The sequence below is a fragment of the Passer montanus genome, unplaced genomic scaffold (assembly GCF_014805655.1).
Source record: "Passer montanus isolate IOZ18808 unplaced genomic scaffold, ASM1480565v1 scaffold1, whole genome shotgun sequence".
NCBI classification, from domain to species: Eukaryota; Metazoa; Chordata; class Aves; order Passeriformes; family Passeridae; genus Passer; species Passer montanus.
In genome coordinates this window covers 18,797,618-18,814,501 of record NW_024356504.1, presented here as the reverse complement: position 1 = coordinate 18,814,501, position 16,884 = coordinate 18,797,618, and the positions used below count along the sequence as shown (strand labels likewise).

General features: G+C 43.8%; 1 protein-coding gene across 10 annotated transcripts in view; it reads right to left on the bottom strand.

Annotated features, from left to right (window-relative positions):
- The window catches only part of KALRN (kalirin RhoGEF kinase), a 474,406-nt gene that overhangs the window by 303,998 nt on the left and 153,524 nt on the right, over positions 1–16,884 (bottom strand). For 9 of the 10 annotated variants that reach the window (XM_039698296.1, XM_039698264.1, XM_039698216.1 and 6 more), the window contains exons 2-3: positions 13,054–13,128; positions 2,648–2,762 (exon numbers count right to left, since the gene is read on the bottom strand). In XM_039698296.1, the coding sequence (XP_039554230.1) occupies positions 2,648–2,762; positions 13,054–13,128 (190 nt within the window). Of the gene's footprint in view, positions 1–2,647; positions 2,763–13,053; positions 13,129–13,411; positions 13,458–16,884 lie in introns of those variants that run through there. The other variant, XM_039698282.1, reaches the window with a different exon arrangement.

Sequence of the window (16,884 nt, the reverse complement as noted above, 5' to 3'; positions counted from 1 at the left end):
TTTGTTTCCAAAACATAAATAAGTTTGAAAGCTCTGCTGCTTGCCCTTGTTAAAGTGAACAAAATGTTTAGAGAAAATGAGTTTTCAGTGTTTCCTTACACCACACAGGTTATACAATCCCACGTGCCAAACGCATGAAGTTTGTGGTCACATTTCCCTCCTAGAGCAGCAAGTTCACAGCTGTTGCACCAGACAAAACAGGACTAGGAAGAACTAAGAGAAATAACCTCCTGATCTACCATACTCTCTCCATAACATTTATATCAATGCCAGAGGCTTGTCTATACAGCAACAGAAGGATTTAAGAAAAAATTGGATGTCTTATAGTGCTAATGGGAATCCATTAGAAGTCTTTTCCTCATATCTAGCTTAATCTTTACTTGCTTTGGTGTAACACATTTGTCTTTGCCCTATAAACCCTTTCCTTTCGCAGCATTACAACATGCTTGCACGTGCTGTTCCCTCTCTACTGAGAGGGACTGAGCAACCTCTACCCTTTTAATCCTTCCTTGACAGACCACACGCTTTCAAGACCTCTGATCACTCTTACTGCTTTCTGTTGCACACCTCTCAATGTGCAAACATCCCAAGAAGGAGACAGTACTCCACTTAATTCCTCCAGAGGTCCAATCTGCAAGGACCCTTGGGAAGCCAGAGGATGTGCTCCATGCATAGCCAGTCCCTCACTGCTGGACACATTTTCATGATTGCACCACAGAGGAAGGGATGTTCTCTGCTATAACTAGAGAAACACCCTCCAAAGGCATCATGTAACAGGACAGAACAAGGCTTTGTAGTTACCACCAGGAGCAGAATGGTTTTTAGTGCTCCTAGGGAGACAGGCAGGCAGGTCTTGTATTGGCTCCTTCACATAGCTCTGACCCCAGGTTCTGCATCATCACAGAAAAATCACTGCTGCACTGATCCAGAGTGAGGCAACTAAAAGCAGCATCAAAGGTTGAGTTAACTTATTCAGTTGTGTGACAGTGGGGAACAGAAAGGATGTATCTTTTTATTACTGCCACCTCCATGAGGGAAGAACAATTAATAGAAAAGGTTGACATGTTAGAAGGTCATTTTTGCTCTGCAATTGCTTGCGATCCAGGGCAATGTCATATCTTCATATTTGCAACCATGTAAAAAATGATAAGATGTAGGGGACCAGTTTCATTACTGCAGCAGCTGGGGGGGGTTGCCAAGCTCTGGGACACACACTCACAGGGAGTGGCCTACTGCTCCCCCAGCACGTCTGCAATCTCTCTCACAAACATGGTTGAAAATGGACCTGGATGAAATGAGAGGAGATGGGGAGAAAGCAAACAGACTCACTTATTAGTAAAACCTTGATGACCAGAAGTTCAACAGAACAAAAAGTGCATCAGAGGACTTCTGATGTCCAGGATACAAGCACTGGCAGATCTGGTACACATGGCTGCATTTGCTACTCACTCTGCAGCCAAGTGACTAGGTCTCCAAACAGCCCTTAACCCTGTTCCTGTTAACACAACCTTTATCCTCTGCACCGCCAAGTGACTAGGTCTCCAAACAGCCCTTAGCCCTGTTCCATACCAAACACAACCTTTATCCTCTGTACATTTAAGGAACAGAGTGCATTTCCAAGACCCTTACTACTGACCTCCAGATGCAGCCAACCCCTCTGCCCTTCATGTCTTCACACTCTTTGCCAAAACAAGAACATTGTTTAGCAGCTCATGTTCCAGGGGTTTCAAAGAGAAGGAGCTCCTGGGTGGCACAGGATGTGTTCCTGCAACCCTGAGCATCCCCCCTCAGACCTCCACCTGCCCTAGGGTAACACTCACTTCAACAGCTGAGGGTTTTGCCAAGGATATTTGAGAAGCTTAAAAATAGGAAAAGGAGGCTGGATGAGGGCATATGTAGTCTCACTCTCTGAGGCTGGATCAGAAATACCTCCCTGGGCATTGAGCTCTATAAATGATCTCCCAAGGCTTGAAAAATAAATATGCTGTGGCAACACACCTTTCCTCCAGCATCCCTGGAAAAAGCATGGGGACTTGCTTGTTGGAAGAGAGCCACAGAGACTAATGCAGGGAAAGGTGGTGGTTTACATTCAGAACAATTTGAAATGCCTGTCTTTGAAAGCTCACTCCTAAGTCCACCCATGTTCCTTCCCCAGCCTGGAGAAATCTCTGGAAAGTATTGGAGCAGGAAGATCTGCCTTTTTGTACAGGCATTCTCTCCTCCCCAGCAACTACAGCCCCCTACCCCAGCTCTCCCAAACCTCCCACAAGGCATTAAAAAGCAACAACAGACAGCAAGCTCTCTCCAGCTTGCTATATTTAACTGCAGACCTCTAAGCATTCCTCCCTTTGCACTCCTTTAAAAGAGCTGCACAGAAACATGGAGAATGAGAGCTGCTCCTCAAGGCTGTGAGGAACCTGAAGCCCAGGTTTGCTCCCACTGCCTCCACTCTGGGGCTTCTGCATTGCCATGTGTGCCATAAAAACCACTGGAGCGCACACAGGAGGAGGAAGGGAACACTTTTGTTCCTCCGCCCCAAGAACTCAAGGTACTAAATGTTAATACTTGGAAATCAGCAATTGCCAAGAACAAGTTCCCCACCCACCCATCCACCCTAAGCTTTGAAGTGTTTTCTTTCTAGCTTTACCTTGGCACGCTGGCCAAATAAGTCACAAGTTTACGAAGGTCTTCCTGCCTTATTCTGTCATGATTGCTGCGGGCTGGGAAGGTCAAGACCGGACCACCTCGTTTATCACGGCCACCTGTGGAAAATAAAGGATTGTTAGAAAATCAGACAGGAAGCACACATCAAAAAAACTACGTGCACTGAATTGATAAATATAAATTACAGCACATTTAAGAGTCTGCACACCCTTTGTAGCTTTTAGACTTGCCTAATTGAGGAAGACAAGCTTGCATTTGCTGGAGCTCCAAATGGGGGATATAAGAAAAAAAAAAAAAGCCCACACAAGGAAAATTGCTACTAGCACTTCTTCTTTCACCTAATCCCATCAAATCTAATATATCTGCCACTCCAAGCAGGAGATGCTAATGAAATCCTACTGTGGGGATGGTTTTAAACTGGTCAACACCAAGAAAGTGAAAGCATTTTTCACTGTTGCCGAGGGTGTTGCACTGTCCATTCCAAGATAGTTTATTATGTTCTGCCAGTTTGAAGCGATGTATCCCAGTAATGTTTATGCAGCCCAATGTTCTAATCTATCAGGTACTTCATTTGACTTAAAATTTTGATTAGAAGTTCATGTCTTCTAAGCTTTTCACTTATAAAGTGTTGCTGGCAATCAATATTTGTTTGGGGCAGGGGGGAGTTTCCTGTAGCTTTCCTGTCTTAAAAATCATTTATTTTAAACTGTCAGTGTCTGGCCCTTTATATTTTATAACACTTTTCTAAAGGATTAGCCACAAAGGAATAATTCTACCTTGAACTATACAACCACAAATTCAGGGGCAAATATAATCTATTCTGCAGCACCTTATTTTATTCTCTCATGTAAATAAAGTTTAAGAAGAGTGAAACTGAAATCTAGTACCTCACTCAATGTTTAGTTCTTTCTTTACAAATTATCTCAGGATTTCTTCCAGGAATTGTGTTGTTAGATACATGTTTGCGCTGTTATCTAGGGAAAAACTACAGCTAAACTACAGCTCAAAAAGCTAGTACAGAACTGCAAGGACCTCACAAACAAGCTGCAAAAATGCACATGAGTTTGCACTTCTCAATGGAAAGTATCATCCCTTTAACAGAAATATCAATTCTAAGAAAGGAAACCCATGTGCTTTCTGAGCTAATTTACTTGGCCAACAAGAAGAAAAAGCTACACAAGGACATGAACATCTCTGGCACTAATCCACACTGTGCTCTCTCATTAAGGACTTGGGACACCTGCAGTCTGTGCTACTGGCACATTCTTGTTACTATATATAAGTTTTCTTAAAATACAGATAATTTTTAATTGCTAAGATCTGTCTAAAGGGTCTTCTACAGCACTGCAGCCTGTACAAGACAGAGTCTCTTACGCAAATTTCATCTCTACAAACAGATGCCACTGGTACCCATGGTTTTCAGGGGATGCAATGCACCTGAAGGGTTGCATTGTGCAAGTCTCCATTGGAGCCAGGTTGCATCTGATTTGTCCAGGGATACAAACGGAGAGGCAAACAACAGATGTCATCTTTATTTTGAGCCCTCATGCAGACAGGGGTACATATGGAGAACAAAAACTGTCCTGCCTAATCTCCACCCAAATCTCTGTGCTATCTATTTGCCTTTGGCTTTATACCATAAAGGTGAGGAGGAAGGTCCACCTTCAGCGGAAATCTGTGTCACCTTGGCAGATCAATGCCTCTGCCACATAGGATGAAAATAGGGGCATAATGTAAAAAAGGATTCCATTTCAAGGAAATAAACTCATCTAAATGTTTAAGTACATTTCCTAAAGCTTTCTCATTTTAAGTACATTTCCCTTTGTTGAGATTATCTCACGCACCACATCAATGCCAAACCATTATATCATGCATGATACATGTCCAACAGAAAAGCAAGCCAGCCTATAGAATGGCAAACCAATGCAAATAACTAAAGCTGGAGAGAAATATTTTTTCAACACAAGAGGCTTTTCAAGGTTTTGAAACATTTCCCATCATATCTAGATGTAACAAAGGTTTTCAAAAGCTTCCAGATATTTGCTGAAGCAGAGACCTCAACTTGAACTGCATCCCAGAAGAACACGCTACCCGCTACTCATTCAGGCTCCCTCTCCTTCATTCACAAGAACTTAAATATTTGTACAAGGTGGAAAAGCACTAAGACTTGAGATCAGAAGACATCCAAGCCCACATTTATAATCCTCTCTGAGGATATGAAACACCTGGAAAGGGCCATGAGCTTCCCACAGCCCAGCAGCACTAATCACTCTGATGCTGCCCATTCACCTTGGCTTCATAAACCAAAAATTGTGCTTCTGGTCAGGGACTCCTTTAACACCTACCATTCCACCAAAGTGAGCTCTACAAAATAAATAAATAGAAACCTGTGTGAATTCTGGTAGGCTAAAAACATTAAGTCAGAAAATTCTTGATCCTTTCAGTAACAGCAACCCAAAGATTTCAGCTACAGAAAAGAAAATAGGATCCAGAAAATTCCTGTCCTGTCTTTGCTTCAGGATAAAAACCTATCCCTCAACAGTTCATCTAAACTGTCCTCAGGGAATCAGGATAAATAAGGCTCAGGCACAGGGTCAGAAGTTACCAGGACAGACCAGAGAAAATGGGTTAATTCTCATTGGAGGAGGAAGGTTACATGATGACCCAGTTGGATATTTCTGGGTGATGGAAGGATAAATAAGCACCCAGACTGATTCCTTCTAGTCCTACAGCACACAGAAACAAGGAGACTTGGGTAAAATATCAAGACATGCTAAGTTTAGAAACAAATGTTTCTCATTTGTGATAAAAGTGCAGCTCTAGGCTTTGAGCAAGAGAGTGAAGTTATTACAAATACATCATACATATTAGAATCCTTCAATTGCTTACTTCAAGTCCATGCAATCCTAGTTACTAAGAAATCACTAATTTTTAGGAATGCCTACATAGTTTACCATTTTACCAAGAGACCGTACAAAGAAACATCAGATTTATTCTAGAACAAACTATTAAACACTAATTAAACACTGTATGTTTAATTCACTGTCAGGCTTGCAGAGTTCAGTAACTGGTTTACTCTCCTAAATACTGATAATATGCAGAGTTTTTGTTACATTTTGTAACTCAAAATCTCTGCTTTTCTAGGAAGACTGAAAGGGATATTGCTTATATAAAGATGTTCATCTCCCATAATGGAGCTTGCTGAGAAGTAGCAACACGCAATAAAAGAGAAGAAAACCTTCTGGCATTGGCTGTGCAGGGAGTCTGTCTATACCATTCCTTTTCTTTATTATTACCTTTTTACTCAAGGGAACATTAAAGTACTAAGAGGGGAAGAAGTTCAGCCCAGATGCCACAGTGAGTCACTTGAAGAACCAGGAAAAGAAATGAGGTTTTCTGACTTGATCCACTGTGTTGGAGCTTCACAGTGCTTGAGACTATGCTTGTTACCAATCCACTCAAGGAGACAAATCCTGCCCCAAGTCAGCCATGATCTCCACACCAATTGTACATGCACAGTCTTCAGAGAGCTACTCGGCACATTGTTTTAAAAGACAATAAAAACTAGAAGGAAGCCAGGAGTCTCAATTGCTCTAATCAATAAGTCCCATCTCCTGCCTCCCCCTGGACTCGAAAAACTGTGATGAAATAATCAAACATGTCATTAGGTTTGCTAATTACAGTTATTAAATGCTAAAACAAACAGCTGATAATTTCTTACTGTTTTTCAAGTTGGTTTTTCATGAGCTTTGCTCTGATTTAGAGAGGCAAACAGATGGTCTGGTTATTAGTGCTCTAGAAAAAAAGAGTTAGAAAAACACATGCTCTTCAGGGCACAGAGTACACTGAGAACAAATATTTAGCCTTGTATGCCTTGCATTTCTCTTACAAAATCCTTTGTTGATGGCCTTTCCTGTCAGTGGCTTCCTTGCCAGTTCTTCCCAACTCCTTTTCTTCTATCCTATAAGAACCCACAGCTAAATTCAGGGTTTATTCCCAGAAGTAAGATCACTTAATTCTTCCTCCACAAATCATGCAGGGGACATTGCAGTGATGGCACAAGGCATTGTGATGCCTTCCACATTAAAAGAAAACCTTAAAGAAAGCTCAGAAAACCTGCATGCAGGCAGGCAGCCAGCACAGGTAGCGTCTTTCTGATGACCACTTTTCCAGTCAATCCTATAACCAAGAGGAAAAAGACTCCAGTGACAGGATCCCCGTTCTGGCAGCTCCCTGAACACCTCTTCGTGGTGGGCCCAAATAGTTCTGCCTACAGTGGCCCCAGCTGCCCTCAGGCAAGCCAAGAAATTTGCCATCCCAAAGTGTTCATGATGTGAACTCTGTGTACAGGCTTTACCAGTCTCAAAATCTCTGTGTCCTGAGGCACAGCCATCCCTGTTAACACACAAACTGAAATTCCAGCTATGTACAGTCCTGTTGAGGACAGGAAATTATTAGTTTCCGTTAATGCAGACTTCTTGTATACAGCAGATAATGATTTTTATCAAGCTCTGTTTTCAAGCTGCCTCTCTTCAGTTCTATCAGCCCTTCCACCACAATCCTTACCTGCTTGCAGAGATCCACATTTAAGGGTTTCAAACCCTCTGCTTCCTTTTGCACTCTCTTCATAAGCATGAATTCACAAGCATTAGCCAGAGACACAGGCAAATGTCCACACATGTGAAGGTTCCCAAGAACCTTGTCTGACATCCTGCAGCACAGCAGCAACGGAAGCAGGAGCAGCACACAGTGTCTCTGGCCCCTGTTCAGATGTCTACTGCAGTTCAAGTGAATGCACCACTTCATCTGACCCTGCAGATCATAAGCTGATCAATCTTGATGCTGTAGACTCTACTGAGACCATAAGTGAGTTTCCAGAGGAGCTGAAATAATCTCCATCAGGTATTTCAGTCCAAAATATGGTGAAAAAATGAATTATAATGAAGAGAGCCAGGAGACAGACGGAGCTCAGCTGATGTCAGACACTTCAATACAGTGATAAACAATACACTCTGGATTTCTAAATCTAATTGACAGACTTCCTAGGAAAGGAAAGTATCAAGGAATTGGTATCCAGAGTCTTAAAATAACACTCCTTTCTCTGTCACAGCTGAGCTCTGTGAGAGTCTTGCTTGCTACTGGGCTTACTGCAAGCAAACTTCTGTACTAAAAGTACTGCAACTTCAAGATAGACTAATTTGTTGGGAGGGTCATACACAGGATTAGCTGGGTGACTGCCCTCCAGTTCAGTTGGTTCCAATCAGGTAATTCTAGTGCAAGTGATGGAAATTTCAGCTCCCACAACAAGCCAATTAACACAGCTGCAGTGCAATCACCAGGGCCTGATCATCCACAGTGCTCCTCTTTGAAGCATCCATGTCTCAGAATCAATTCCCTAAATCAAATTCTAATGGCAAACACTCATGACCTCACATTTAGGGTTAATAACTCCAAAAACAAGGCTAATTGATCCCACCAGAAGATCTCCCAGCAGAGCAAGTCAGAGGCTATAGATGGGATGTCCAGAGCAGCCACTGAGCAATCCCTTTTCCTATCAAATAGATTTGTTCCACTGCATGGATTTGAAGAGACAACCTGTTGTGTCTTGTAATTCATTTTCACTACTTTATGTGAACTTCTTTAATTTTAAATGTATACTAGCCAATAAGCCACAGCACATGGCAATGCCAGTCACTGCTGATTGTGGTGCAGACATACCCCAGGGCACAGGGCTAGAAGCTGAACAGAAGAAGGAGAAACAAAGAGAGGACAGATTCACCCTGATAACACTCTTTCTCTTCCTCATTTGAGACAACCATGGAGAAATAGTCAGGGATTACCATGTTTTTCTAATAGCAGATTTCCCTTTTTTGAACTCTGTTGATTTCAAACAACACCAGAGAATGGTATAAAAAGGAAAATATTTTTCTGTAACAAAATGTAGAAGAATTGTTGAGGTTTCATTTGAAATTTCTGTTCCAGAGGAAGAGGAGAATGGAAATTTTTATTTTAAATCAAGACTTATTGTGTAAATACAAAATGTTTATATCACCCAAAATTAGATATCTTGGTTAATGTTATTCCCAACCCAATACAAATTCTACTGTCCACAAATCAGCATTTGTGACCTCCTGAAACCAGGATGTGAATTCTTTCAGTTCCCAGATGCAATGGGGGGGTCTTATTTCAACCCTTTCTCTGAAGAGTGAAGTGCAGCTACTGCAGAAAAAGAAAAAATATGCACCTCCACATGTGGTATCTCTGGCACTAAGTGACCTGTGGTGTCCTTGGGAAGGTAAGGGTCTTCTCTGAGCTTTCCTCTTTCATTCATCCTGCTGGCCTAAATTTGGTGGAACCTAATTGTAAAGCTGTCCTTTCTTTACATCTATTTACACTGAAATTCCTTCCCTGAAAGACCTTTCAGGAAATCTCTGCTTTTCCTTAAGGCTCTGCTTTTCCTTAAGGCAGGAAATCTCTGCTTTTCCTTAAGGCTCTCAGTCATGTTCAGATGTTGTTGTGACCCAGAACATGAGGATCCACCAGAGATATGGGGTTGGTGACAGTGGGCTACCAAAGGATGGAGATGGCTGAGCTGTTAATGCATCCACTTCTCCCTGCTCTGTGCCTTTTGGTGCCCAAAGCACACAGGAAAACCTCCTGCTTTGCAGACACAAGCTGGGAGCTCTGCTTGTCACAGCTGCAGCAGCTCACCAGCTTATTACACCCTTCTGCTGCTGATTCCTCTGTGCTCAACCACGCTCTCAGAAACCTGGCCAGCCTCCTCCTTTGTACTCCTGCCTCGGCAGATGAGCAGACAGTACCTGGGTGACAGCAGGAGCCCACGCGCCACCGCTCTTCCGAGCCCTCCAGGGAGCGGAAATACCGGGAAGGATCCTGAGAAACTCTTCTGGGTGGGATGTGGGGAAATGCTTTCAGCAAGACCCATGACATCCATCAACTACCAAGCTTTTTATAAACTAAGTGCATGAAAATTTCCATGCATGGGATGGTAACATGGTAACAAATTCCCTTCCCTTTCCCAAAAGTTCATATGCTTCATTTCATACTGCTCTGATCAATAGAAAATCTCCCATAAATATAATCAAGCAGCTGAACAACGCCCCAATTTACACCACTCTTCTAAAACAGCGTCTGTTTCCCAAGAAAGACTATGAGCCCAGTTTCCAAAATATTTCACCACCTCTCACTGGAAAAAAGCACCTAAAATAATCTACAACCTGTTTTATTTCTTCTCCTCAGCCTTCATCTCCCTCTCGGAATACAAAAATCAGTCTCTGGCTTGTACCTCATTCCCTAATGGTTCCCAAAGCCATTCAATTGCTGGGAGCAACACACTGAACCACCCAGGCAAAAGCCAAGATTTTATTAGAGTTTAGACAACAAGCAGGTGGCCAAAGCCTCCCCCCTGCCAGCCCCCTGCTTAATCTGCTTCCAGGAGGTCTGCAATGGAAGCAATCATCCATGGCTGGGATGCACCTCACCCACAACTGCTCAGTCCATTGCTCTGCATAAGGAGCTATGGAATGGGATTTTCAGGTATTATTTAGACACACATGTGAACTTTGTTCAGGTTCAGTCTAGCTCATAGATGAGATCACTGGAAGAAACCAAGTACCAGTTCCAGGAAAAAGTCCTGATATTATCCACCACCCCTCAACTTTCCTGCGGTGCAGGGATGCAGATGAAGAGCCCCGCGCCTGCTGCTCGCTGCCGGCTCAGCTGAGGGGAAGTGCCAGGCACAGAGCCCCAGACAGCACTTAGGCTGGATGCCCATGCCCAGACAGTTAGATCTGTATGTCAACTCTGAAATTAAGTGCACTTGTGAGAGCCTGAGTGCTCCTCTGAGATGACACGGCTGTGCAGGCAGGTCCTGTTGCGCCTGCTCTGGAGCAGGCAGCAGCCACTCTGCCTTTCCTGCCTGTTCTGCCCTTTTGCTTTGCAGGGTCCAGGTGTGGAGCATCCACCACACTGGAACACAAAGCAAAGTGTAGCCCCTGCCCGAAGGGTTTTGTGTGTTCTCTGCAATTTTTCTGTTGAATCACAGACAAACAAGCTGGTGAGCCACAGCTGACGAGAAAAGCAATAAACTCCGTATCTGACATGTTCAGCTGAGAGTTTTTTTGTGTGCTGATAAATTCTGCTGGTGTAAGGAGAATCCCCTTGACAACTTTACTGTACTGTTATCATTAAAATTAACTGTAGTACTGAACTCCAAAGAAGATTCAATAAAACTCTCCTGTTCCTCAAGGAAGCATGATTAAAACACGTGCTCTCCATCTTTTGCTAACTATACAGAACTTTTTTTGTTGATCTTGGAAAATCCAGGTATTTGATTTTTCCTTTTTGTCAAAAATTTTCTTCTGTGCTCAAAGAATACTCTAGGAAATCATTCCATTTTAATTAAAAAGAACCCAGTCATCAGCTGAAATGTTAAAATCATTTCCTTAATCTGCTTTATTACAGCAGTCCAGGAGAACATTGGGCAGTACTTACACTGTAGGCTGAAAGGGGATATTGGGGCTGTTGCAGTGAACACCAGCAAGTCAAAGTGTTCTGCCTGCAAAGGGAACTGTTGCCTGTAGTCATTGCATTTGGAGACCATGAAGAGGAGGTGTAAATCCTAGGACCTCTAGCTGTGTCAGGAACGGCACATATTGAGCAGATCTAAGTCTGGAGGCTGGTGAGTCTATATGGAGCAAGCTGTACCCTGCCTGCAGCGGATCATGGTGTGAAAGCCTGGGGGATTGTGCTGGCACTGCTTATTTTACACCCCCCTCCGCAAGGCAGGCTTGGCACAGGACAGTGTCTAACGAGCTGATGATTTGATGTGAGACCCTCTGGCTCAGAGCTGAACACAGGCACTGTCAGTGGAAGGGGCTACATAAACAATTCAGACAGGTTGTCATTAATAAATTGAATTACCAAATGATCCTGCAATCATTTCCATGCAAAGCAACAGCAGCAGCCAAGAACTAAATTGCAGTACAGTCTCTGCATAAATTCCTCCCCTCCACTTCCCCAGAGCACCCAGTTCAGCTTTTGTGTCTCAAACAAGTGTGCAGGTATGCTGTTCTGCTCCCCTCTTCGGCACAGTGAAAGCGAACCATGTAAAACATGTCAGGTCATTCAGAATGAGACTTCAGATAAAGTGCTCCTGCATGTGAGTACAGTTGGGATAGTCTTGGGTTTTCACAAAAGACTTCTGGTGTTTCAGAAGCTTCCCTAAATCTCCTGGATTTTCATGTAATTAATGAAAGTTTAGTCAGCATTTATAGATCCTCACATTTTTTTCCTCCAAGTCACAGCTAGACTTATGATCTGTGGGCCATTTAACTGTTCAAATATGGGAAGATATCTCACACCAGCTATCAGTAGAGGGGAAAGCTTTTCTTGCCTGGATGACACCTCCATGGCTCAGCACAGTGATGAACCTCATCCTTATGGGACTGGGGGCTCAACTCCTGTGGAGAGAGCCAGGGAGGAAGAGTCCAGGCACCAAACAGCCTTGCTGCAACCTCCTCCCTTCTGCAGTGAGCACTACTCTGGAGACAAAGGAAACAAAAAAGCAAAGACTGCAAACAAGAGGAGCTGGCTATTCTTGATGGAGGTTCTCATTGCAAGTAGCCTCAATGGTTTGTAATCATCAGAAATGCTGCCACTGGAAATACCCTGGGTTTATGCTGCCAATTTGAGTGACTTCATGCAAGATTCTGATTGCTTCAGACTTTCTCTTCCCCCTCTCACTGACAAGTTGTAATTCACACCAGAAGCAATATCATCCAAGCTATTCTCAAAGCCTCTTCCATATTGTCTAGTCCTCATCCACCCCCAGATCCCTGAGATCTGTCTTCTGAATGAAGGCTGTAAATCTTTGTACAGAATGGTAGGAGAAGTTTAAGCATCTGAGTTATTATGTAAATGTAGCATCAATGGTACTTTTAACTGCAAGCTGATTGGGACTGTAAATGGAACACGAGTGATTTATAGGCCTGAGTGCTTCCTACATACAGGAATTGAATGCTATTCACTGACCTTGAACCAAAAGCAGGATCCCTGAATTGTCCTTCACACTGAGACAACCCACAACTGAGCTGGAGCGAAGCAGCTGCTTTTCATCCTACCTGTGCTGCTCATTTACCCTTAGCTCAGAATATTAAGAAAATGAACATGCACCAGTTTTCATTGCTCTGAGTATTACTGGAGAGTCCTGGTCCACATACAGCCCTTTTCCTAACAGAAGAGCTAATTTAGGTACTACCAAGTTCAAACATGAAACCAGTCCCTTGAGATTCTGCAGCATCATTAGGACCAGGATGTGGCAGACAGTGGTCATGATGGGCTGGAGGGATCAAAGAAAGATGTGCTCACCTGACACAAAGGCCACTTTCTCCTTCAGTATAGGAAGGACATCAGCAGCTTTCAAACCATCATTTCGAAAAGAACCTGCAAAACAGAAAAACAGGAAAGTCACATTAAATGAGAGCACGTTCTTGCTCCCAGCTTCACAGACATGTCTTGCTTCTCAAAATCAGACTGGAGAAAGGCTATAAATTACATAAAAGCACCAACAAAGAGACTAAAATAGCTGCTGAACAAACAATATTAGCATCAATAGAGCTATGTTTAAGAAATTAAATACAGATAATCAGTTCATTGCCCTATCCTTCAGAAGTTCTGAAAGCCACAGCATACATCACAGTTGAGATAGCCACAATACACCAAGTACCATCACACAATTTCAGAAGGCTTCAACCCATAAAGTGACACCAGACCACTTCAGAAACCTTTAATCATCTTTTTGTTCTTTAGCCCAACCTTTTATATCCCTCACGTTCATGCACTGCACCTGTGTGCCCTCTGTTCCCTTTGGTTTTTGGCCAGTGCCCCTGGGCACTCCAGGGCTCATTGCTGTCAGTGCTGCTCACCTGCTGCTCACAGCTGCACCCACTGGAGATGAGGCTCAGCCACAGCCCCACTCCCAATTATCACAAACTGTGTACCCACAATTTCCCACCAAGTAACCAGATTAATCCCTGCTGCCTTTTTCACAATGCTATCACTGGGGAGATCCCCATCTTGCAGAGCAAGCCAGGAGCCTTCTTCCTTCACTGATCTGAACATATCCAGGCATGGCAAGGAGCATTACAGCATATACACATCCATTTAGCATCAGCCTTTGAGACAGATTTGCACAGGGGCTGGCCTAAAAAGGGCTTTTCCCCTTTGCCCCTTTCTGCTGTGCACAGGGAGGACACACTCCTTACGAGTGGTTTGAAGCCCCAGCACGTTCTCAGGGAATTCATGCTGTTTGACTACACATGAAGCATATCTGCACAGGCCATTTTCCTTCCCTTAAGTGCCACATTACTTCATGTAGCCTAAATATTCACCCAAGAAATCACAGTCTTTTACTCTCTTGGGAACAGAACTGCCCACAGTTTCAGGCTCCAGCAGCATCTCTCTGCTCTGCAAAAGACCAGCAGTAAGGAATCATCTAGAGCAAGCTAGACACTGCCAGTCCCAGAAAAGGTGGGTTTGAAGGACACCTCTGCAGTTCCCCTGAAAAATAACTCATCCATCACTGGGTAGTGAATAACAGCCATCATGACAAGTGATCTTCCATATGGCCTTAGATTTTTCCCAGCTCACCAAAGAATATAACACGTTTGAAACCCTGTATTTTCACTTTCTGCCTTTCACAGGCAGGCAGTAACCACCATTCTTCTGAGATGGTGCCAGGGTAAGAAAGTCTTCTCACAGAGCAGTTTTCTAGAAACAGGGCAACATTGCTGCAGCCATCACACCCTCCTTGCTGAACACAGCAGATGGTACCTGACCGTTTGGGTCTAAAAGTGGGACTGGGGATAAAAACTCCCCCTTTACATTGTCATCTCTTGCTGCCAACATGCAGCCTGCAAAGTGGTTCAATCCACGCAGACATTTGGAACAGACAGGATGAAGACCAAAACATCCATTTTCACCCGCAGCTGATCTACAAGTGTTAAGTATTAATATGGTTGAGTTACTGTTTTTTGCCAGTCACAGTCAGATTGTGCAACAAGGCTGTCTTGTACACGTAAATATGTCCCATCTTGCTGACCAAAGGCTACAGCTACCTCTCTGTGTCCCCACTTGCTCTCACATGTCACCTCTGTCACACTCAGCCCCAGGAGATGTGTAAGCTCACTAGCTAAGCCTTAAGCTAGTGAAAACTAGCACTCAAAGGAGTGAGGTAATTCAATGCAAGGCCAAGACCAACGTAACTGCAATTTGAACAGGCACTGCAGCATAGTCCCAGAGGATGCCTAAAGTGTGCATTGTGTCAATAAAGTGTTTTGGGACCAGGGAAATGAGTCCTAATTGCTGAATTCTTTCTGTGTTCAAGTAAGCAGGACTTTGTGCACTCTGTGTTAACTTATTATTAACTTATCCTCTTAACAAGAATAACCTATTCTTTCTGTGTTCAAGTAAGCAGGACTTTGTGCACTCTGTGTTAACTTAACTTATCCTCTTAACAAGAATAACCCCCTCAGATCCCAGGCTATGGCTAGTTCTCACATCAAAGGTAGGAAGTGCTCAGCCACAGGCACCATTTGGAATTTAAGAAGCTCTGTATATAAGCATCTCATCCAACCATGAAGCAAATGGGAACAGCCAATGTGTGAGACACATCACAAGGATTTGAAGACACTCAAGTGGAGTACTGGCCCAAATTTATCCGGCTGCTGGATCTGCAGTGTCAGTGCAAGCTGAATTTTCCCCAGTATTTGTTAAATTTGTCAGGAAAATGGCAAAGTCAATTCTTAGGCACCCAACTGTGCAGCAGACAGTATACAACTGAAATCTTTGTGAACATTGCTAAAAAAAAGCCAGTGGGTATATGTAAAGCACACCATAAGGACTTCTTAGCAAGAACCCACTACACTGAGGGCTGAAGGCCAGTTTCAGACACTCTCCTGCAAGGAAGGACTGAATTTCACAGAGGAAATACATGGAGACCAGGAGAAAAATGTATGACTTTAAAAGATGGTCATCTCCTGAGCTGTAGCAGGGCAGGCTGCAGGCAAGGGGCTCTCTGGTAACAGCCCTCATATCCCGACTGTGCACAGGAGAGGCAAGGAAAGATTTGAGTGGGGACAGTGCTGCAACAGGTACTTTCCCCTTTCTCAATATCACCCAGGACAGGTCAGACACACTCCTAAGTAAATGATGAATGAATGAGCCTGTCCTACAACCAGGGAATAAACAAAAAGTCCAAAGAGCTGCAAAACTTCCCTCAGGATGAAGAAGGAAACTCTGAAAGGCAGATCAATGCCTAAAGCAATGTACAGGACTTAACCAAGTGGCACCTCATGACCCACAGCCAGTGCCCCAGTTCCTGACAAAATTCCTGCATTGGAAGCTACATCTCAGAGCATGCTGTCAGGTTTCCAGCAAGAGCTGGGGCAAGGTATGCATAAATGGGAAAACCAATGGCTCTAATAAAGACTCCAAAAGCAACAGCCAATCTGTCTCCAGGAGGGGCCAGCATAGCAATGATGCATTCCCCAGTTCATAAGTTATTATAAGCATATCCCTAATGATGCTCATTTTCATCCTCTTCCCCAGCTGTTTCTAATACATTTGTTTTGTTTGTTTGCATGCTGGATCCAAGGCCATGTCTGCAGAGCACCGTCTCATTTTGCTGCAGAGCCCCCAAAGGCTTTGTAGCCTGCCCTACACCTCTCTGCTGCTCCTCTCAGACAGCCCTTCTGCAGCAGATGGACACAGACTGACAGAGGGATGAAGGAAGGTCAAGCTGAGCCATCCTGCCATTGTCCATGCACTGGTTTACTGGTTAACCTCCTCCTAAATGGGAGACTACACAACAGACCCCCTCTTGCTTTCTACCTGCACGGTCGACCAAGACACTCGAGCACTGCAGTCACCTCTTTACCGAAAGAGAGGCACAGAGAGAATTGGTGCTGTGATCCAGTCACCCTGCAGCTCCTCACACTTTCATCACATCCTGGCTTAGCGTGCTATCCAGGGAGCAGGGACACTATGACTGGCCACAAACTTTTACTACTCCAGGGACCATGAAAGCACACACACCATGCCAGCCTGAGCAGCTGACAGCATAACGTGTTCTTGGAAGCACTGAAGAATTAAGAGTGGATCCTCAGCATGGCTGATTCACATTTCAGGGCAGAACAGCAT